This window comes from Macaca fascicularis, chromosome 12 (genome assembly GCF_037993035.2).
Source record: "Macaca fascicularis isolate 582-1 chromosome 12, T2T-MFA8v1.1".
NCBI classification, from domain to species: domain Eukaryota; kingdom Metazoa; phylum Chordata; class Mammalia; order Primates; family Cercopithecidae; genus Macaca; species Macaca fascicularis.
This window is the reverse complement of record NC_088386.1, coordinates 113,698,334-113,720,663: the sequence shown is the minus strand read 5'-3', so window position 1 is coordinate 113,720,663 and position 22,330 is coordinate 113,698,334. Positions and strand designations below refer to the sequence as shown.

Genomic DNA, 22,330 nt, shown 5'->3' with positions numbered 1-22,330 from the left:
TGTGTTTGTCCTTTGGACATCCAAGGACAGAGTGAGGGTGAAGGGCAGGGGTGGGCCACCCATCCGGACCCCTGTGATGTCTTCCTGTTCGCATGTGCATGTGGGTGTTCACCTGCACGAATGAGTTATGTATGTTGCTTGCATGGAGAGAGAGTGTATTTTTTCATTGTTCTAAGATTCCTGTAGGTCTCACTGTCTTTTGGGGAAAGCAGCAGGGGCAGGGAGGGTCGTGGAGCTTTTGCTGCTGGTGGTTCCTGGGCATCTGAGGGCCACGGCTAATCTGTTGAGGCCATTCGGCAGGCAGAGTGTCCTTGGGGCTGTGGTCTCTGCAGGCTCCCAATGTCGCTGATAGGAGACACAGAGTTCATTTTTTAACTCCTTCTCAGAGCTGTGTCAGGAGACATGGCAGCTGCCACCCAGGTATCTCGTGACTGGGCATAACAGCCACCCTGCAGATCAGCTCCGAATCTGGCCGGGTTCTTGGCTAATGGGAAAAAGCCAGCAGCCCTTTCTGACCTTGCGTGTTACATGACACTTGTAACCCAGATGCGTGGCCTGGGAGGAGCCCAGGCTTTGCATAGGGAGTAGTTGCTCTTGGCCACAGATTGCAGCCTTCTCCTCCTTCCAGGACACTGAGGTTTAGGGGGACAGAGCCCCACATTGAGAAGTTCTCTCCTGGGCTTTTCAAGGGACATACTTGGCCAAGGGCTGGCCTGAGGTCTTAGGGTTGGCATAGCCCTGGCCCATTATCTCCTTCTGTCTCTGTCCTTTACAGGGTGTGCCATCCTGAGGCCCAATTTTCTTCTGTTCTCTTCTGAATCCATCCAAGTGCGTGTTTTAAATGGACTGTGTGTGTGTGTGTGTGTGTGTCTGCGCACGCGCACGTTGGGTGGGGAGAGGAAGAGGGATGAGAGATTATTATAGAGAATGTCAGAGACAGTTGCAGAAGCCTGCATGTGTGTTATAAGCCTTTGCAAAGTAAAGGGACCGCACCGAGAAGCTAAGGGCCTAGGGGTGGAAATGGTTCTCTCAAGGTTGGGGCCAAAGCCAGGACAAGGTTGCCATTTCCTGAATCTTTCCCTCTATCCTTTAAACTGCTCAAACGTGGAGAAATGCAGACAGGAAAGGGCAGTGGAGCCAAAGCGCTGGGCTTCAGGGTGGTTCCTCGGCACCATCTCTGGTCCCACAGCCTTCACATGCCTGGTGTGTCTGCCTTCCTGCCCACCTCTCACTCCCTGTGTCTCCCCTCTTCTTCCTGGCACAGTGCGGTCCCCCCCGGGTCTGGCCAAGACACCCCTGTCTGCTCTGGGCCTGAAACCCCACAACCCAGCAGACATCCTGTTGCACCCCACAGGAGGTGAGTTGGGAAGAGGGAAGATGGGGAGGGGGGTCAGGGGGAGGAGGACTCCTGTGGTTCTGGACAGAAACCCGGGCCTCAGAATCCGGTCAGCAGCCGGCTTGGTGCCCATGCTGACGTCAGGCCTGGGTGAGGACTCTCTGTAGGGTTGGCGGGTGACAGATTTCCTTGCAGCCTTCCTGCCTGTTGACTTGTGGAGTTGGCACAACTTCCATCCTCCTCTAGCTTGGGGCTTTGGAGGCCTGGTCTCAGTTTCCTTGGTGTTGTGGAGATCTCTGCTGGAAGCCACACATTCAAGGTGTTCAGGCCCTTGAGTACATGCACATGGGCGCACACACATGCACACATGGGTACACACACACGTACACACACACACTCACACACAGTCAGAGAAGCATGCCCCTGCTGCTCTGTGCCAGGGCCTCTGCTGGCAGCCCAGCTGGCTCTGCTCTGAGCATCCACGAGGCATGACAGGCATTCACCTGGCATCCACGAGGCATCACTTGGCATTCAGAGTGGTCTCTTGGTCTGCCTCTTCAGGCCCACAGAACCCTACCACAGAAACCCATGACTGGCAGTGGCCATCACTGGCTGCCATCTCCTCGACCCCCTTGCCCCCAGCCCAGGTCTTCTCCTGCCTTTCAAAGACCTGCCACCTCCGGGCTTCTGACTCTCTCCGGCTTGTGCTCATCCCCCATCCCCATTCCCGATGCTGGCTGCATCTTACCCTGCTGCTGAGGAGAGCACCCCAAGCTCTGAGGAAGGAAGGAGGATGGTTGCCCGGCCTCCCTGGGGTCAAACAGCCGGTCCTGTTGGCACGGTAGAGGGCAGGGCCCTGGGCCTGTCTGGCAGAAGGTGCTCCTCTGAGCAGACACCACCCCAGGTTCACACCTCTGACCTCCTCCTCCCATTTCCCAGCTCCTCTCCTTCCTATGGTGGAGGGAGACAGGGCTCCCTGGGCCCTTGGTGGCCATGTGGGGCCACTGAACTCAGAAAGCTGCTCCCTGGGCTCTGGTTTTAGGGCTGGGTGGGGGCTCCTGGGGTCAACTTTACTTTTTTCCTTAGTTACCAGAAGATGTATCCAGCCAGGTAGGTGGGCAGTGGCATGCATTTGTGACCCACGAAGCTACACAGCTGGGCACAGCCTCCCACTCAGAGTGTCAGCATGGCCAGGGACACTGAGCCACGGGGGGTCAGTAGAAGGGGGCCAGCGGCTGCCTCTCACCAGCCAGCACACTCCTGCTTGACACTCGGCCCACAGAGCCCTGGGCACGGGGGTTGTGAGGGGCTCAGGCTCCTGAGAGTCAGGAGCTCAACTATGCCCTGGAGCCTTGGGGTCCTGTGCAGGGTGGGCCTCGGCCTTCCCCTTGGAGCCCTTCTGTGGACAGCGCAAATTGGCCCTGGCCTCACCCAGCTTTCCCACCTCCCTTTTCTCCACAGATTCTCTTTCTCAAGAAATAATCCCTGTTAATATCTTTCTCTCTTTTTCCTTTTTTGCTCTTCCTCATCTTCACCACCTGCCCTTCTTTCCTGCCTCTCCTTCCTCCCATCTCTCTTCTCATCTTCCCTCAGAGGAAGATGAGGGGAAGGTGGTGGTCAGGCTCTCAGAAGGTAAGTGGCATTTGCTGTGGCTTCCTGCTCTCTGGGTCTGGAAATGGCTTTTCATGCAGGGCTTGAAGAGGCTGGCTGGAGGCAGCTCTCTTTCTTCACTGGAACTCAGGTGACCAGGTACATGGCCTTCCTGTCCCTCAACGCTTGGTGATGAGATATCACCCTGGGCACCTCCTGAGTCCTGATGGGGGAGCTTGTAGCTGCCAGGCACAGGCGCAGTCAGTGTCTGGGGGCTCCTGCAATGTCACCTTGCTGACCCAAACGCTCCTCTTGCACCTTCCTCTCCCAGCACCATTTGCGCCAGCCTGCCTGGTGTGCAGCCGCTCACAGGGGTAGACAGGGAGGGACTCAGATCCCCTTTCCCAGGGCGTGCTCCACAGGCATTTCTCAGAGCAGAGATTCTCCACCTTGGCACCACTGACAGTTTGGCCTGAATGACTCCTTTTTTTTTTTTCTGAGATGGAGTTTCGCTCTTGTTGCCTAGGCTGGAGTGCACCGGCACAATCTTGGCTCACTGCAACCTCTGCCTCCCGGGTTCAAGCAATTCTCACACTTCAGCCCCCTGAGTAGCTGGGATTACAGGCATGCACCACCACGGCCAGCAATTTTTTTTAATTTTTAAAAAATTTTTAGTAGAGACAGGGTTTCACCATGTTGGCCAGGCTGGTCTTGAACTCTAGACCTCAGGTGATCCACCCACCTTGGCCTCCCAAAGTGCAGGGATTACAGGCGTGAGCCACTGTGCCCGGCCCTGAATGAGTCTTTGTTGTGGATGCTGCCCTGTGCACGGTGGGAGGATTAGCAGTGTCCCTGGATTCTACCTGCTAGATGCCAGTAGCTCTCACTCAGTCATGACAATCAAAAATGTCTCCAGCATTGCCAGTGTCCCCTGGGGGGATAATTCTCCTGGTTCAGAGACCCCATCTTAGAGCCATGATTTGCCCTCTGGAAGCCCTGCCTGGTTTCCTATCAACACTGAAAGTACCGGGTCTGTCTTTCGGGAATCTCAGACAACTTTGGGTATTTCAGGAAATCTATGGACTCACTATGTATACAATAACGCATTGGGATTCCCATGCAAGTAATTCTGAAAAGCAGTTTCAAGGAGCTGGCATGTCTATGGGTCCCAGATGAACCCCTGATTTAAATGAGCCCTGCAATGGCACCAGGGAAGCAGAGAGGGGGCGTAATCAGGTGGGAGGCCTTGGACTCACTAGGAGCAGAACTCGAGTGAGGACTCAAACCAGCAGGTGAAACAAAGTGGGTGCCAACCTGGGCGGGAGACCAGCATCTGGTTCTGGGCACTGGCATCCCCATCTCTACCAGGAAGATGGGGCAAGGTGGGTGCTGTGATCGCTTCCAGTTCTGACGGGTTAGGTGTTCTGACTTCCCACCTGGGCCCTGGGCCGGTTGGCTGGTTTTCTCAGGCCTATTTCCCACTTTCCTTTGTACACACCACCTCGATTTTCCACCCCCTAAGCGGGCATGGCCGGTGCCCCTCTAAATCTGCTGTCACCCAGCTAGGATGGTTGGAGTTTCCCAGAAGACTTTGCCCTCTCCTAACCAGCTGGGGTTTGGGCAACAGCATCAGGCTGCTTGGGGGGCTGCAGAACAGGGCAGCTTCCAGAGACAGAGTAGGTGGGCCACAGCATGCGTCCCTCTGCTGAGAACGGCCCCTCCTCGCTCCCCTGCAGCCTCATGCCTGGGGAAAGGGCTTTCTCCCAAGCTGGAGGCTGACCGCTGCTCCTGGCAGGGCAGGAGCTGGGAGAGAGAAACTAGAATTAGCTGGAGCTCAGAGCCAACGTTCCTGTGCTTCAGATGCCGGACCATGCAATAGGCTCTCAGCTCTCCTCGAAGCTGGTTGACTTAGACCCGTGGTATCCCAAACACTCTCCAGTGGACTATCCAGCAAGCTGGCAGGGCCTGGTGATTGTCTCTCACTTTGGGGTGACTTCAGGGGCGTGGGCCTCGATAGAACAGAACTATCTGCCAACTGCACCTCCTGAATGACTCTCATCTTACAGGGCCCCAAGTGCTCTGGCCAGAGCCACAGAGTTTGGAGGGGAAGGTGCTTAGGGGTTAACTCAGCCACACCCATTGTTGTCACAGATATGCAGCTGACATCAGCACCGTGGGTGGTGTTGGGGGATCTGCCCAAGGTCACAGTTAGGAGGTAATGTAGCCAGACTGGAGTTATTGGTCTCGTGTCTCTTCCTCAAGTGGCTGTTTCAAAGCTCTTCTCAGGCCTGCAGGCACCGTGCCCTGGGATTCCAGTGTGGGAGTTGGAATTGCTGCCCATGGTCTGGGGAGTGGAGTGGGGAAGGGGCAGGGAGCAAAGCTGTGGGCAGCCAGTTCCTTATTTCCTGACTCATGTGCCATAGCCCTGGTCAGACTAAAGCTCATTCTTTGCTGACCCTCTGAGGCTCCACTTGATTTCCCTGCTGATACTTTGATGGGAAATTCAGAAAAAAATGCCCGTGAGGCAAAAATGGCCAGAGGCAGGATTATTCAGCTGGGGGAGAAGAAGAATTTGAGGGATGTCTGCTATGTCCCGGGCGCTGTGCGAAACACTTTACATTCATTCATTCTTTCATTCATTGCTTCATTTATTCTTAATATTTTGTGCACTGACTGTGTGTCAGGCTTTGGGAATATAAGGATGCATAAGGCAGCTGGTGAGGAGAGTGATGCCAACAGACATTTCAATATTAGGCAAAAGTGCTGAGCCGGGGTAGGAATAGGATGGCATGGGGGCTGGGAGGAGGGGGCATGTGGCCCAATCTAAAAGGTTTGGAATTCTAACTTTTGAGCTCCTAGATCTGGGACCTAGGGGTTTCCATATTCCCTTCTTCCTCTTTCACCCACATGTCTTGATCTAACTTAGAGTGGGTGTGCCCCTTCTCTCCAAGCAAAGAGCCTCTTTGGGGAGACAGAAAATACGCTTCAGGGTGTGGACGAGGAGCTGACAGTGCCAGACTGGAGGAGCCCAAGTCACCCTGTGCTGCAGCTGCTCTCCACCGCCAGCAGTCACTTGGCAGGGTTTGGGCTTCTGGAATGTTCTACATGAAGTACCCTCCCTGTCCCCACCTCTCCCGCCCTGCCCAACTCCCTGTAGCCTCTGATGCAGCTGCTCCAGGATTGGAGGAAAGGAGGAAAACAGCAGGAGAGGTGGTGCGAGTGAGGAGTGGAGGAAGGCAGGGATGGGCGGCTAGGAGCCGGGCCTGGGATTGGCAAGAAAGAATTAGGAGGAACTTTCCTGTCTCTTCTCACCTGATCCTAGCCGGGCAGGTGGGTATCCTCATTCCCACTTTGCAGATGAGGAAACTGAGTCCCAGAAAGTCTCTAGTAAGTGCACGGGTGGTGGGTGAGGGGAGAGCTTGCAAGTAGAAGTATATTGTCCTGGGGTGGGAGAGAGAGAAAGAGCCAGGGAATAGACAGAAAAAGGAAGCATTTTCAATGTGGAAATCTGCATCTGAAAACTTGGGAAAACTGATGTTTAGCCCTGAAGATGGGTTTTAAACAGTTCTGGAGATGAACTCAGGAAATCAAATAACTTCTCAAAGGTCCTTCCTGCTCTGGGTTCATGAGGAGTAGAGATTGTATGAAAGGGCTTCGTTCATCTCCACCCCATGGTGTGGGACTGGAAGGGCAGGTAGGGGTGGCAGTCGGAGGGCAGACCAGCTGACCAAGGAAGAGGATGTGCTGGGAAGGAGAAAGGAGGTGGGGGCCCGGTGAGGGCAGGGCCAGGTGGGGCTGGGTCTGAGTGGCCTTGGCTAGGTTGGCCACCCAAGGCACAAGGGCTGTTTCCAACATTGTGGTGGGAATGGATGCAGCTGCTTCTCCCTGGGCGAGCCATCCTGTTCCCCAAGTTCAGACTCCCAGTGTCTTGAGAACTGCTCTGGTGTTCTGCAGTTTAGGAGCTGAAGGGGCCAATGGGACTGTTGCCTAAAGAACTTGGCCATCCTATCGAGCCATCTCAGGGTTCTAATACACTGTCCCATGGGCCCTCTATGCCATCTTACCCGCAGACTCCAGGCTGCAGCTCAGGTGCCTGTGTTTAGACTACAGGATGGAGTTGTGCGGCCCACTTTATCTCAGTTTTACAGTTGCTAGAAGGGGTACCTGTACTTCCTTAAAGGGGTGGGGCATAGGGCAATGGGAATTGCTTACCTAATGTGTGGGTCAAGGGCATGGCGGGAAACTGATAGTTCATTCCAATGGAACAACCTAGGACAGTTGATGGACTCTTAAAAGGTCTGGGCAGAGCAGTGAGGGATGGTAAAGCACCCCGAGTGCTCCCTATCAGGAACAGGGAGCCATCATCCCAGGCTTTCAGGAACCAGGAGGGAGCTGGAGGGCAGGGCCGCTGACTGGAGTGTGGCTAGAGGGAGATGGGGAGGGGATGTAGCCACTGGCACCTTGCTCTTCTGTCTCCCTCCCTCATCCCCTGCCAGTCCCTCCTTACTAGCCAAAGGCCAAAGCTGTCCTGAGCCAGAGAGTAAGGGGGTCTGGATGACATAGTAACTAGAAGTCAGCCTCCAGAAACGTAGATCAGGGTAGAGAGCGGATCAGGAGCGATGTCAGTGGATTGGAGAAGAGCACAGACCTTCACAGTATCATTCATATAGGTTTCAACTTGAACTTTAGGGAGTGAGAAAAATGGATGTGGCCTCTGAGATCTTACTGTGTGTCTCTGGATGGGGCTGGAGGGTAAGTGTCGTGCTTCTGTGACTTTGTGGAGCACATGCAGATTGAGGGCCTGCTGTGTGCCAGGTGCTGTGTGAGGTCTCGGCACACAGATCAGCTAGGCAGGCTCTGGGAGCCCACGGGCAGCCAAAGAGTGGCTTTGTCTCCCTGGCTGGGAGAGAAGGGGTTCCGAGAGCCGTGGAGACCCGGGCGAAGCTATGCTGAGTGCCTGGAAGGGTCTGGGAAGAGTTTTCAGAGAGTGACCTAGGGTGGCAAGAGACGGGAGGGGACAGTGAACTCTGACCTTGGGTGTTATTTGCATGGCTGTGGGTGAGACTCCCTCTGATGATCTCTTCTCCCAAGCTGGATTACCAGTTGCTCGAGACTGAAGCACTCACTGAAACTATTGGCTCCCCGACTTGCAGAGGGTTGCATGTGCAGTAGGTAAGGGCAGGTCGGGGCCAGACTGCCTGGGTTCCTCGGCCGACTCTGCCCCTTGCCAGCTGTGACCTGGGCAAGGTACTTACACCCCCTGAATCCTACTTTTCCTGTATAACTGTTTGCTCTTTTTATCATTAGGAATAACCCTGTGGAGTTGGCTCTTCTCTGGCTGATGGGCTGGAGTGCTGAATAGAGCCAGCTCTGGGTGTCCTGTGAGCCTATGGGCCCTGTCTAGGTCACCCAGAGCCAGCTTGTGAGTCTGGAGATTCTGGTGCTAGTGTTCACTGCCACTAATTATCCATATGTCCTGGGCACATGGCTCCACCTCTCTGGGCTGAGGAGACAGGTTAGATCAGGGGTCAGCACACCGTGGCAGCTGGTCAGATCCCGCCCACTGACTATTTAGTTAAAAAAAGTTTGATTGTGACCCAGCCATGCCCATTCACTGTCCTATTGTCTATGTAAGCTCTCACACCACAAGAGCAGAGTTGTGTAGTTGCAACAGTGACAGCCTGACCCACCAGCCTAAGATGTTTACTACTAAGTCTTTACAAAAAAGTGTACTGGGCCTGCTCAGGGGATCTCTGCATTGTCTCGTAGTTCCAGCAGAGCCTCATGCTTGGGTGGCACAGAATCCATGCCTTTGGTGTGAATTGGCCTGGGCCTTCTGTGAGGGGAGTGGGTGGCCTGGGCTGGTTGAGGGAGGCTTTCGAGGAGGTCTTGCTGGCACTGCCTACATGGATTCCAGCTTTGGGTGCTGAGGTGCCTGGATCTACATCACCCTTTGCCTGGTACCTAGAATAGACCACCCGTGCCTGTCTCTTTGCAGACAAACTACCCCAGCCTTGTCCACTGTCATTGCTGTCGGGTGGAGGGAGCTCTGTGTGGGGACAAAAGGCAGATGGGTAGGCTGTGGCTGGAGCTGTGTGCAGACTCCATTGCAGCCTCTGGGATCTGCTCTGTAAAGGCTCCTGTGCTGAGGGACCATTCTTTTCCAGTGTCCAGAGAGGCCGCTGGCCTGGGTGTAGGATGTCAGACCTGGGGGCCACCCCAGAAGCCACTCCGTGGAGGCTGTGCCCCTAGGCAGCAAGGCTGGAAATGCCCCGCTAGCACCCTGGTGACGAGGCTCCTTCCAAATTAAGGTTTTCTTTGGGCTAAGGGGAGGAAGGTTGCATTTCAGCCAGCTGGACCACAGGCCTGTCACCCATGAGGGACCTGGAGGAGGGGGCTCTTCTCCAACTCTTACCATCACTGTCTTGGCCAGCAGGGCCTGCAGGGGCCTGGCCTCCTGAGGGCTGCACAGACTCTGGTTCTTCAGTTTCTCAGGCTGATTTCAGTGGATGACTTAGTTTGGGCAGTATGGCTCTGTACTCAGGCCAGGTTCCTCCTGGGTAAGACAGGGACAGGGCGGGGTGTGGAGGTGCTAGGAATGACATCCCTCCCCGACCATGGCCTGGGGTAAATAAAAGTGTTCTGCTGCTTCTTCCTTTTTCAAATGGAATTCGTTTAGGAGCTAGCCTCAGAGGCCCTAGAGGAGTCGGGCAGGTGCTGGTCTGGGAGTCGGGCCATCTGGGACCTAGTCATTTCCCTTGCCAGGCCTCAGCATCCTCATCTGTAAAGTGGCCTTTTCTAGCATGTGTCCCCCACCCCCTCCTCTTAGGCCGTTTTGAACACCAGGTAGGGCCGTGTATAATGAGGTCCTCTGTAAACTGCTTGGTGCTACAGGAATGCCCGAGGTGGGTGATGGAATGTTTTGTTCCGCCTGGGAATGGGGTTCCCTGACGCTAGTCTCTAGAGGAATGCTGAGTGTGTCAGGCGGAGAGGCCTGGGTGTGTCTCGGCATGGAAGGGACTGGCGAGTCCACAGCAGCCCCACAGGGCAAGTCTCACCAATGCAGGCCTGTTGCTAGGTGGCTAAGGCTGTTTCTGGATTCTGGGTAGGGGGTGGAGCTCACATGAACTCTGGCACTGTCCTGGGATACAGGCAAGGCGGGGATGGACCTCTGGGCCCGCTGTAGGGCCTCAGACTCTAGTGGCACCAGGAGAACCTGGAAGGGCCTTCAATGAGCAAGATCATTGAAGAAAGAGAGCAGCCAAAGAGGGTGCCAGCTGTGGACAGACTCTTAGTTCTTGGAGGGAAGAGTCTCTGATGACCATATTCTGAGGCGGAGCCTGGGATCCATTTCAGAGCCCCCTCCTCTGAGCAAGGCCCTGGTGAAAGGTCACTGAAGGGCAGGGTGGGTCTGGGCAGGCAGGAGCCTTTCCTGTCCTTTGGGGGCTATTCCTATGTTCCCAGGCAGGAGTCCGGGAGGCTGTGTTCCAGGGGAGGTTGGGTGGGCCCTGCACTGCACCCCTGTGGATCTGTGCTCAGAGTCTCTTTCCCCTTGCCCCTTCCAGAGCCCCGGAGCTATGTGGAGTCTGTGGCACGGACAGCTGTGGCTGGGCCCCGAGCTCAGGACTCTGAGCCCAAGAGCTTTAGCGCTCCAGCCGCCCAGGCCTATGGCCACGAGATACCCCTGAGGAACGGGACCCTGGGTGGATCCTTTGTCTCCCCCAGCCCCCTCTCCACCAGCAGCCCCATCCTTAGTGCTGACAGGTAAGCTGGGAAGGGGCAGTGGGTGGGGGATGAGAATCCAGGCCTGGGACTGGGACGGGATGGGTGAGGCCTCCTGGATCTGTTGCCTGTGGCATGGACAGGCAGAAATCATACCCGGATGGTGGCACCTTGCAAACCACTTCATCAAGGTGCATTGAGGGCACGTGTCCTGCGTGCTGAATCCTGTGGGGAGCCCAGTGACCTATAATTGCCAGGCCTCATTCAATTCCGCCCATCCAAAACTGTGCGGGAAGGAGTGAGGCTTACCACGGTGAATGCGGCAAAGTCCTTCTCCAAGTTGAAAATCTACCAACAGTAATGACTTATATCGTGGGCTCATCCTAGGTACAAGGCCCTGGCATTGCTATGTGCTTTATGCAGTTATTTAATCCTCACAGCAATCCTAGGAGGTGAGCACTGTTATTGTTCCTACTTTTCAGACGAGGAAACTGAGGCATAAAGGTGCAGTAGCTTGCTCAAGGTCCCGCAGCTAAGCAGTGGCATAAATCGGATTCAGGTGGAAGCGTGTGGTTCCAGAGCCCACATCTCTGTCCTCTGCCCCAGACCTGCGTCATGGCGCCCTCCCTGCACACGATGAGAGTCAGATGGGCCCAAAGCCCACACATGAGTAAAGGGCTTGGAGCTCAGAACAAGGGGCCGTTATTTCTGGCTAGGGATGCAGGGAGGATTTCTGAGGGCTGGAGGCATTTGTGGAGGGTCCAGAGGAACTAGCGGGATGTTGAAAGATGAAGAAAGAGAGAGAGGGCATTCCAGAAGGACAGCCCAGCAGGGACAGAGGACTGGGCTGTGGCCACGTTGGGAGTGTGATGCTGAGGGCATGTGGCCTGCCATTAGGGGGTGCCTCGGTGGATGGACGACTGGCGTTCATATTTCTGATTGCATCATGCAGAGATGAAAGCCCAGAGTTGGGTGGACAGTCCCTGCTGACAGACTCAGTGGAGGGGTGCGGCAAGGAGCTGCTTGACTGGGGCAGTGGGGGTGAAGGTGGAGGGGACACAGAGATGGGATGACAACATAAGAAAGGAGGGTTGCGATCAGCTCAGGCGAGGCATCGAGTGCCAGGCAAAGGAGGAGGATCCAGGAGGTGTCGCCCCCCAGGAGGGGAGACTCTGCCCTGACCATCCCTTCTTCACTGTGCCCACTGCCCTCCCTAGCCTGGGATGTCACAGGGCCTGCAAATTCCCCTGCCAGGCCCAGTGGGTCCAGTTTGCTGCACTGTCTATATTGGCTCAATGCTGAGCCTCCCCTGCAAGCGGGGGTACCATGGGAAGACTAGGGGAGCAGATGAGCGGAGGCAGCTGTCTTCTGGATTCTAAGCCAAGCATTCCCCCTCCCCAGCCTCTTAACAGGCAGCAGGCTGCGTTGCTCAGGAGGCCTGACTCCAGCAGAGGGTTGCATTTCCTGTTTTAAAGGAAAGGGGATTTTCCTAAGTTGCCCCAGCCACCACCGTTGTTGGTGCTCAGTGAGCCCTGGCATTAGCAAGCTGTTCATTGTTTCTCACTCAAATCCCTCCTGCTGAAGTGTTGGCCCTTTCCAGGAAGCTAGCCTTTCTCCCCTAGGATTAACCTTCCAGAACTCCATTTTAGTGTCTCCTTCTCTCGCCCTGCTTAGCCTGGCTCTGTCTCGCACTCCTCCGAATCCAGTTTATTCTAGATTATACCAGGTGGTGACCTTCTGCTCTGGCGCCTTCTGGGATGCAAAGTAGACTTTGCCCTAGCCTGGCCTCTGACCGTCTCCTTACCCTTGGCTCTTGCCTGGCCCAAGAGCACACTCCCGACCAAAACCTCACATCACCCCGTGAACCTGAGCTTATCCAACCTGGCCCAGGGAGGGCCAGCCCACCACAAGATCCTTCCGGCCTGCAGCTCCAGGTTTTGGCCCATTGGCTAAGTAAGGACCCCTCCCCATGGGGAGTTCCCGGTGCACAGCCTACCTGCTACCTCCCCACAGCTACTAGTTTATGCAAAGCCCCCGTCCACCTTTGTTTCTCTCGCCATAGATGGATAGAAATTTGGGTCTAGAAGGAGTCAGGGTCAGCTAATCCAGCCCTGTCATGTTCCACATGGAAAAACTTCAACAAACAAAAAACTCACTGGCCATCACATTGTGCTGCTGTGCTCTCATATGTCACTCCATGCGGACCTAGACTTAACTGTACAAGGGAAATTTTGATTGTGGCAATTACCCCAGGTATGGTCTCCTCTGAACTGAATTGTCTCAGAGTCGGAATTGGTAGTGACCTCTGAGCTCATCTCATCTAACCTCCCAATGCAGGAAATTCCTTCTACAACATTCAGGCCAGTAAGTCTGTCAGCCTCTGCTTAAATGCTCCTAATGACAGGAGCCTCATTACCATACAAGACAGCTTTCTCCATTGGTGGCCACATCCCCAGTGGCTGGAGAGCAGACCTTATAATGACCTGAAATCCCCTGATGTGAAGCCTTCCCCTATGATTCCTTGTCTTTGCTTTTTTGGAGCCATCCAGGAGTGAAAGCCCCAGTCTAGCACTCTCAGTCAATGTTTGAGGATGATGACATCACACTTGAGGAAACTGAGTCAAGGCAGGGCTACCCCCAGTAGGAACAGGAGCCAGGAAACTCCACTGGGAATCTGTGTGATGCTGGAGGCTCTATCATGACAGCCACCTCCAGTTTCGATAGGAGAGGGCTCTTCACTTTGACGTGGCTCAGGAGTGAGCATGGTGCAGTGGGGAAGACGTGGGCTTGGGAATCAGACACAGCTAAGTTGAAACCCTGGTCTTTTATAAGCAGTGTGGTCCTAAGCCTACTGCTTAACCTCCCTGAGCCTCAGTTTCTTCCCCTGATGGTTCTGTAAGGTAACGTATAAAACTCTGACGTTCTGCCGCACTGCCAGTGGGCCCATTCTTCTTGTTGTTTGTGGTTGGAGGGGAGGGCAGAGAGCACACTGTAAATCCACCCTTCATTCAGTTCTGTCCGCTGACATCGCAACCCTCCATCTCTCTGCAGCACTTCAGTGGGGAGTTTCCCATCCGGAGAGAGCAGTGACCAGGGTCCCCGGACGCCCACCCAGCCTTTGTTGGAGTCTGGCTTCCGCTCCGGCAGCCTGGGACAGCCCAGCCCGTCTGCCCAGAGAAACTACCAGAGCTCTTCTCCTCTCCCGACTGTGGGCAGTAGCTACAGCAGCCCCGACTACTCACTTCAGCAATTCAGCTCGTCTCCAGAAAGCCAGGCCCGAGCTCAGTTCAGTGTGGCTGGCGTCCACACCGTGCCTGGGAGCCCTCAGGCGCGTCACAGAACAGTGGGCACCAACACTCCCCCTAGCCCTGGCTTCGGCCGGCGGGCCATCAACCCCAGCATGGCTGCCCCCAGCAGTCCCAGTTTGAGCCATCGCCAGGTGATGGGTCCACCAGGCACTGGCTTCCATGGTAGCACGGTCTCCAGCCCCCAGAGCAGTGCAGCGACCACCCCGGGGAGCCCCAGCCTGGGTCGGCACCCAACAGGGGCCTACCAGGTTTCTGGCCTCCACAACAATGTGACCACCACCCCCGGAAGTCCCAGCCTGGGCCGGCACCCTGGGACTCACCAAGGCAACCTGGCCTCCGGTCTCCATGGCAATGCAATACCCAGCCCTGGAAGCCCCAGCCTGGGCCGTCACCTGGGAGGGTCTGGATCTGTGGTTCCTGGCAGCCCCTGCTTGGACCGGCATGTGGCCTATGGTGGCTACTCTACCCCCGAGGATCGGAGACCCACAGTGTCCCGGCAGAGCAGTGCCTCTGGCTACCAGGCTCCTTCCACGCCCTCCTTCCCTGTCTCCCCTGCCTACTACCCTGGCCTGAGCAGCCCTGCCACCTCCCCGTCGCCGGACTCAGAAGCCTTCCGGCAAGGGAGCCCAACACCGGCCTTGCCAGAGAAGCGAAGGATGTCAGTGGGAGACCGGGCAGGCAGCCTCCCCAACTATGCCACCATCAACGGGAAGGTGTCTTCGCCTGTCGCCAGCGGCATGTCCAGTCCCAGCGGGGGCAGCACTGTCTCCTTCTCCCACACTCTGCCCGACTTCTCCAAGTACTCCATGCCAGGTGAGCCTCTCCACTTCCATCTTCACCTCTCCTGCTGATGAAGTATGTACAAGAGTGAAATATCTGTCCCAGTGAATGTTCTGACATTCCCTTGGCAGGCGAGCCTGGGTGAATCACTGATTTCTGGGACTTAGTTTATCTGTATAAGGAGAGTTGGAGGTGTCCTCCCCATAAGTGTGCTGTGGTTGTGGATGCTGAGATGAGGATGTAGATACAGATGAGGATGATAAAAAGAATAATGATGAATAGTATTACGGTTATGATTATCATCATCCTCATAGCCATTACCACTTGCTGGGCACATGCTGTGTGCCAGGCTCTGAGCTAAGTACTGTCTCATTTAAGCTTCTTGGCCACTTGGTCAAGTAGGTATTAATATTATTAACCCCAGTTTACAAACTGAGGCTTAGAGGCTCTGTCACTTGTCTAGTATCATACAGTCAAGAAATGGCAGAGCCAGGCTTCTAATCCAGGCCACGCCACCCCAAAACTAATGGTCTTCAAGCATCATTGGAGTTATCTTTATCATGTGTCCGTATCTTGGGGGGTCATCATTATTTAGCATGACCTTGAAAACCTGCCTTCCAAACCTGGATCTCCATACCTTTGCCACCCCCGCAGTGGCCACATCACTCCTCATAGACCCAACTTCATCAAAGCCCATGCAGGTTTGTGCAGTGAATTCTTCACCCATCGCCAGAACTTGCCACCTTTGCCTCTACTTAGATAGCTCATTGTCTAAACACAAAGGCCAGCCTCTAACTTGACTGTGTGCACCGTGGCCCTGAATGTTTGAGGCAGATTTAGAATGTTTTGGGCCGCCTCAGATGGGCCCCAGCTGCCTAGATTCTCCCGGTATCACTCTCAGGTCCTGCCCTGAGCCTGCCAAGCCAGGACACCTAGAATGACCCTGCACCCCCTGTTTCCTGCCGCCCCCCGGGGACATCTGGTTCCCAGCCCCTCTCCTTGAAGGATGCAAAACGTCTAGTAGCTGGGACACTTCCTGTTTCCCACCATCTTCCCTGCTTAAAATAGCCTTTGGAGTCAACACAGGAAGGCATGTGGGACTGCAGCCGCCTCTGACAGCTCATTAAACAGGCCATGGCAGCAGTGGGGCCTGGGGCTTCGGACGGAGAAAGGCAGCCTGAAGCAGTTGCACGGCCCAGCTGCCTAACCCAGAGACCTTCTTCAGCACACAGCTGCCAGAAAAGGGAGCTGACCTCTCCCCTCACGATCGCCGGAAGACAGATCCCAGAAGCATAAGGGAGTGTAAATCATAGGTTGAAATTGACTAAGCACTGGAGACACAACTTGTGTCTCCTGATCTGCTCTCTTAACTTTACAGTGTCTTTCATGCCAGCTTCGGTCTCTGAAGACAGGAGAGGAAAAATGTGGAATCCTCATCTCTTTCTATTTCCCCTCCCTTTTTTTTGGTTTTCTTTGGTGCCAAAAGCTGAAGGAAGAGGTTGAGAGTGAGGGCCACACATCCTGATGCTTAGACAGGAAGATACAGTTTAGCTGGTCCTAAACTGGCTGCTAGGGCCTCTTATCAAGGCCACCATCTGTGTGACTTGGGCAAGTCACTTCTCGTCTCTGAATTTCTCCTTATATGTAAAATTAGGCAGTTGGACTCTGTCCTGTCTGAGCTCCCTCCAGAATCTCATGTTCTACGACAAATTTGCAAGGTCTGCAAAGAGTCTGGGCATGGGTGTGTGTGGGGGTGTTGTCTGCCTGAGAAGCGGGGTGCCCGACATGCAGTAGATGGCCTCTAGATTCTAGGCCAGCTATCACCTGTTTAATCCAAAGAGAAGTGAGTTTTTTTTGTACTTTGTGATGCAGAACATAGGCTTTCCCTGTGGAAAGTGAGGAGGGGCCTGGGGGAACAGGGGGCAGAAATGGATCTTTCTGCCCTCATCTTCATGGTGGGTGTGCTGAAGTTGAGAAACTGAGCCTGTGGAGGAAGGTTCTAGAAGCAAGCGTTTTAGCCCATGGGAGAAAAGCCGCAGGAAGGGTTTAGTCACAGTCTTCTAGGGAAAGGGGGACATGGGGTGGAGGAAGGCTTTCGGTGGGCTCTGCGAGAATGCAGTGCCAGGCCCTCCACCAGGAGGTGGCTCAGCCACCCAGAGGGCGTGCAGGGGATAGGGGATGGATGAGGAGGCCGAAGGTCCCTTCCACTGTGCGTTCGAGGACATCAGCTTTTGATGTCAGTTTCCTGGGGCTGCCATAACAAAGGACCATGTGCTTAGTGGCTTAAAAATGACAGAAATGTGTTCTCTCACAGTTCTGGAGGCTAGAAGTCCAAAATCAAGGTGTTGGCAATGTTAGGTCCTTCCTGATGTTCTGGGGGAGAATCTGTCCCAGACCTCTCTCCCAGTTTCTTGTGGCCGCCAGCATCCTTGGTGTCCCTTGGCATGTAGATGCATCACCTCAGTATCTGCCTGCACCTTCCATGGTGCTCTCCCCTGTGTGTATCTCTGTCTACTCTCCTTGTAAGGACACCAGGCCTACAGGCATACTGGATTAAGGCTCACCCTAATCCTGCGTGACCTCATCTTAATTTGTCTACATCTGCAAAGACCCTATATCCAAATAAGGTCAAATTCACAAGCACTGGGGTCAAGACTTTGATGTATGTTTTGGGCGAACACAATTTAACCCATAACACTTTCTTCCCTTCTCCTGCTTTAGACAACAGCCCGGAGACACGGGCTAAAGTGAAGTTTGTCCAGGACACTTCTAAGTATTGGTACAAGCCTGAGATCTCCAGGGAGCAGGGTGAGTGCTGGGCTCTGTGGTCCATCAGAGGTCATAGCTGGCTGAGGCCTCCTGTGTCTTCCCTGGGCAAGGAACAGAGGCAAATTCAGTCCTCTTTGTAGCAGGGGGTCATCACAGAGGGGGCTGGGGTTGAAGTTAGACAATAGGAGGCACTTCCCGCAGTGAAGTGTGGGAACACAGAAGCAGTGGTTGTAGACACTTCTTGGAAGGGTTCTTAAAAACAGCAAAGCCTTGGTTTTCCTGGGCAAAGTAAAAGGTCTGCCAAGATAACATGAAACCGTAGCTCTCTGTCTGCCTGATGTGGGAGGTTTTTGCATTTTACAGAGAGAGAGAACAAAGTTGGGAATGTGGGAATGATTCTCAGGGGAAGCCTGTCTGGGTGTGGGACAGGGGTCAGCAACGGCAACCCGTGGGTCAAATCTGGATGCTGCCTGCTTTTGTAAATGAAGTTTTATTGGGGCACACCCACACCTGCTGGCTTGCATCCTCTCTGTGCTGGTGTCCTGCTGCAGTGGCAGAGTGGAGTAGTTGTAGCAGAGGCTGCATGGCCTGCAAAGCGTGAAATATTTACTCTCTGACCATTTATAGAGGAAGTTTGCCAGCTGGGTGTGGTGGCGCACACCTGTCATCCCAGCATTTCAGGAGGCCAAGGCAGGGGGATCACTTGGGGCCAGGAGTTCAAGACCAGCCAGGGCAACATAGTGAGATCCTGAATCTCCAAAAAAAAAAAAAAAAAAAGAAAATTAGCCAGGCAAAATGGCACATGCTGAACAGTGGCCTGTGGTCCCAGCTACTGGAGAGGCTGAGGTGGGAGGATCCCTTGAGCCCAGGAGGTCGAGGCTGCAGTGAGCCATGATTGTGCCTGCATGCCAGGCTGAGTGACAGTGAGGCCCGGTCTTACAAAAACAAAAAACCCAACAGAATACGGTTGCCAACTGGAGTACAGGAAGACCCTTAGGACTAGTTAAATTCTAACTTCAAAGAACGTTGTCTCACCTAAGAAAGAACAAAGGTCGGTAGGCTCAGTGAGACTTAAGTAAAACTAATGCCACCAATGTCTTGCTTCCTCCCCTCTCCTTGTCCCTTCCCCATGCAGCCATCGCACTCCTCAAGGACCAGGAGCCCGGGGCCTTCATCATCCGTGACAGTCACTCCTTCCGAGGCGCCTACGGGCTGGCCATGAAGGTGTCTTCGCCACCTCCAACCATCATGCAGCAGAATAAAAAAGGTAACCTCATCTCCCAGAACGGGGCTCAGGACAAGGTGAGCTTTACAGTTGCTAAACCTGGAGGTGCTGGAGGGACCCAGGGTGCTGCACAGGACCCTAACTCCCATCAGACTGTTCGGAAGCGGGTGTCTTGGGCTTGGCAATAGTTGGGGTCAAAGATGGGGAAAGCAGGAGATTGGGTGCCTGCCATGTGTTTCCTGCGGGGTGGGAGAGCAGCAGAGGGCGCTGCAGTCCGTGGGGCTCCAGTCACATTCTCTCTTCGGCCATTTCTCCCATCTTGGCCCTGCATACTGCAGAAGTTTTGAAGCAGTCTTGGGAGGTGGTGGGAGGAAGCCATGGGAAGGGACTGAGCCTCATGTCTTTCTCTTTGTCCCAGGAGACATGACCCATGAGCTGGTCAGGCATTTTCTGATAGAGACCGGCCCCAGAGGAGTCAAGCTCAAGGGTTGCCCCAATGAGCCAAACTTCGGTGAGCTGTCCCTGCTGCCCCCGTCTCTACAGTCTGGCCCGAGTCTTGGCCCTGTCCTGGGTTCCTCCAAGTTCTTTCTGACAGGCTCTGCCAGCCACCCTTGTCGTGAAATCAGCGGAGAAAATGAATGGAGGCTTGTCTCCCTCTGCAGTGCGGCTCCTAATTCTGCCAAACTGCATTCTGTATTTGTCCTGCCCAGCTGGGACTTATTCTCATTATAACTGGAGTAACAATAGTAAAATCAGCTGCCTTAATTGACCACCTACCGTGTGAATGTCACTGTCCCAGCACCTTCTATCACGTCTGGCCTCACAACTATCCTGTTTGATAGGGGTCATCCTCCCTAATAGGGAGGAATTGACACATGAAAAAATGAGAGTCATCAAAGTTACACTTACCTGAGAACCAACAGGTGAGATGTGACTGAGTTGGGATTGGATCCCACAATTCTCTGATCCTTCTGCCCTGTTCTCAGAGGAGCCCCAGTAAGTGGGGTGAGTTAGGAGCAATGTTAGGAGGAACTTTCTGCAAAGGAAAGTTGTTAGGTAACTTTATGACTGCTGGAGTGAACCTTGGGAATCTTCTCTTTTGGATCTTGTTAAAAAGAGGGTGTGAATTTTCAGCTTTGTTGGTGGGTTGAGGTAGAAGTAACAAAGAAGTGGAAGATCGTGTGTATCGGGATGAGGGTGGAGGTGGAGGTTTCCTCTCTGACTTCCAGTATCGCTGCCCTTGACATGCTGTCTGCTTCCCTGCAGGATCGCTGTCTGCCCTGGTCTACCAGCACTCTATCATTCCATTGGCCCTGCCTTGCAAGCTGGTCATTCCAAATCGAGGTAGGGACGTGAGACTCCTGGCTCACCACCCACACCCTTGAGCTGGCCCCCGTCATGTCTTGATCCTGCCAGCCACTCTGGACATGGGCCAGGGCTGGAGGACACACATCATTTTACCAATCTGGAGAAACTCAAAATTACTCTCCTTTTTTTCCTATTAAAAAAGAAGAAAAAATTTATGAAAAAGCTTGACTCCAGGAACATACATAAATGGACTTGCCAGATTGTTCAGGAAAACCCTCCGTGTGAAGAAATTCATATGGAATCTTCAGACCACGTGTCATCCCAGGGATGACGGGAGACAGGAGAAGTAGGGGACAGGAGACATGTCCTGGAGGATGAGATGGGCATCTGGGGAAGAGAGCGGGGAGGCAGACTGAGGTGTTGGGGGTTGGTCTGGATGGAGACGAGAGAGCAGCCTCAGGAAAGGGAAGGCAGTGCCTCGATGTCGCTGGATTTTCTAATCTGTGTGCTGGGAGGGTGTTCCCTGACTGAGGGGACGCTGAGCTGTTAGGGAAGAGCAAGTCTTCTTTTGATTGTGGGAAGTTGGAATGGACTCCAAGAGCATGAGGACATGCAGGATGAGAATCTGAGTGAGACGGCAGGGCTGGAGAGGGGGTGTTTAGCTTCTCTCATGGAGGCGCATCAGCCCTGGAGCATGGCAGGTGGGCACCTGGAACTCCTCCCAGCACAGGCCTCTATTGCCCAGCCCTCGGAGACACAGGGCTCACCTGAGGGTCATTGGCCTCACCCCCAGTGCAAGGTCTCAGAACTGGGAGCTGGGCTGCCTTCTCCCCACTCTCTCTGTTCAACAATAGGACCTTCAGCAGCACTCCTAGGCTGTGGCCCTAGGATCTTTTCTAGTCTGTCTTGGAGCTCCTGGGGCTATGCCCACACATAACACCTCCAGTATTTTTGGACAATTTCTATTTATCCAGTTCAGTTCATTGAACTATTAATGGTAATGGACCAACATTATTAGCTTATAAGTTCAAATACAACTTAAATAGCACTATTAACCAATGACGCAATTCAGACACGAATTGAATTATATTCCTATGGAATTTACCATAGTAGTTCAGCAATTAAAAAACTGTTTAATATTTAGATTGTATAAACCTGTCGTTTTCGAAGTATGGGCCTAGACCGACAGCATCAGCATCTCCTGGGGACTTGTTAAAAATGCAAATATTGGCTGGGCATGGTGGCTCATGCCTATAACTTCAGAACTTTGGGAGGCTGAGGTGGAAGGATTGCTTGAAGTGAGGCATTCAAGACCAGCCTGGACAAGATCAGAAGACCCCATTTTTAGAGGAGAGTAAAAAAATTAGCCAGGCATGGTGGCTCATGCCTGTAGTCCCAGCTACTCTGGTGGCTAATGTGGGAGAATCCACTAAAGACTGGGAGTTTGAGGCTGCAGTGAGCTGTGATCACACCACTGCACTCCAGCCTGGGTGACAGAGCAGGATTTTGTTTCAAAAAAAAAAAATATCTACCATGTACAATGTGATGTTTTGATAAATGCATACATTGTGGGTTAAATCAAGCTAATATGTCTATCACTCAATTCTTATTAACATTGGAATTAGAGTTATGCTGGATCAATGGTTTAATGAATTACGGAAATTAGAGGATTTATTGACCTACACAAAGATATAGCAATGCAAAACAATAACAGCAATGCCAATTTCACTTGAAGGCTTGCTTTATGTTAAGCACTGGCTAAATTGTACATGGAATCTCTCAAAAACCAAGTGACATGGGTACCATGATCATCGTCTTTGTTTTATAGATACTTAGTAAGTGCTGGGGTGAGGGTTTGAGCCCAGTTCTGCTGGACTCCAGAGCTCACAACCAGTGTGCTGGGTGCTTAGAGCAATCATCAAACATTCAGAATGAGCCTAACTCAGGGCTGACTGCCGTGTTCTGGTATGAAAAGCAATGTCCCTTGTGCCAAAGAGTTGCAGAGCTCAACTTCAGCCCAGCCAAACTTGTGCTTCTTTCCAGCTCTAGGGTTTTAATTCCTACTGAATTTTTGTCTCAGACCCCACAGATGAATCGAAAGATAGCTCCGGCCCTGCCAATTCAACAGCAGACCTGCTGAAACAAGGGGCAGGTGAGTGGTCACCTGAAACTACCCATGCCCAGGCCTTCCTTTCTGCCTTCCTGCCCTGATCCCTCCTGCAGATGCAGGCTGGAGGTCTCTCCAGGCCCAAATATCTCCGGGAAGATCACATTTCTATGTGCAGATGCCTT

General features: G+C 53.6%; 1 protein-coding gene across 48 annotated transcripts in view; it reads left to right on the top strand.

Annotated features, from left to right (window-relative positions):
* The window catches only part of TNS1 (tensin 1), a 214,210-nt gene that overhangs the window by 179,855 nt on the left and 12,025 nt on the right, over positions 1-22,330 (top strand). For 16 of the 48 annotated variants that reach the window (XM_015432755.4, XM_065526054.2, XM_015432757.4 and 13 more), the window contains 10 exons: positions 1,265-1,357; positions 2,423-2,446; positions 2,930-2,968; positions 10,492-10,690; positions 13,700-14,769; positions 17,458-17,544; positions 18,641-18,772; positions 19,149-19,241; positions 19,997-20,074; positions 22,119-22,190. In XM_015432755.4, coding sequence (XP_015288241.3) covers positions 1,265-1,357; positions 2,423-2,446; positions 2,930-2,968; positions 10,492-10,690; positions 13,700-14,769; positions 17,458-17,544; positions 18,641-18,772; positions 19,149-19,241; positions 19,997-20,074; positions 22,119-22,190 — 1,887 coding nt within the window. The remainder of the gene's footprint in view (positions 1-1,264; positions 1,358-2,422; positions 2,447-2,929; positions 2,969-10,491; positions 10,691-13,699; positions 14,770-17,457; positions 17,545-18,640; positions 18,773-19,148; positions 19,242-19,996; positions 20,075-22,118; positions 22,191-22,330) is intronic. The other 32 variants (XM_015432758.4, XM_015432754.4, XM_065526058.2 and 29 more) reach the window with 8 other exon arrangements.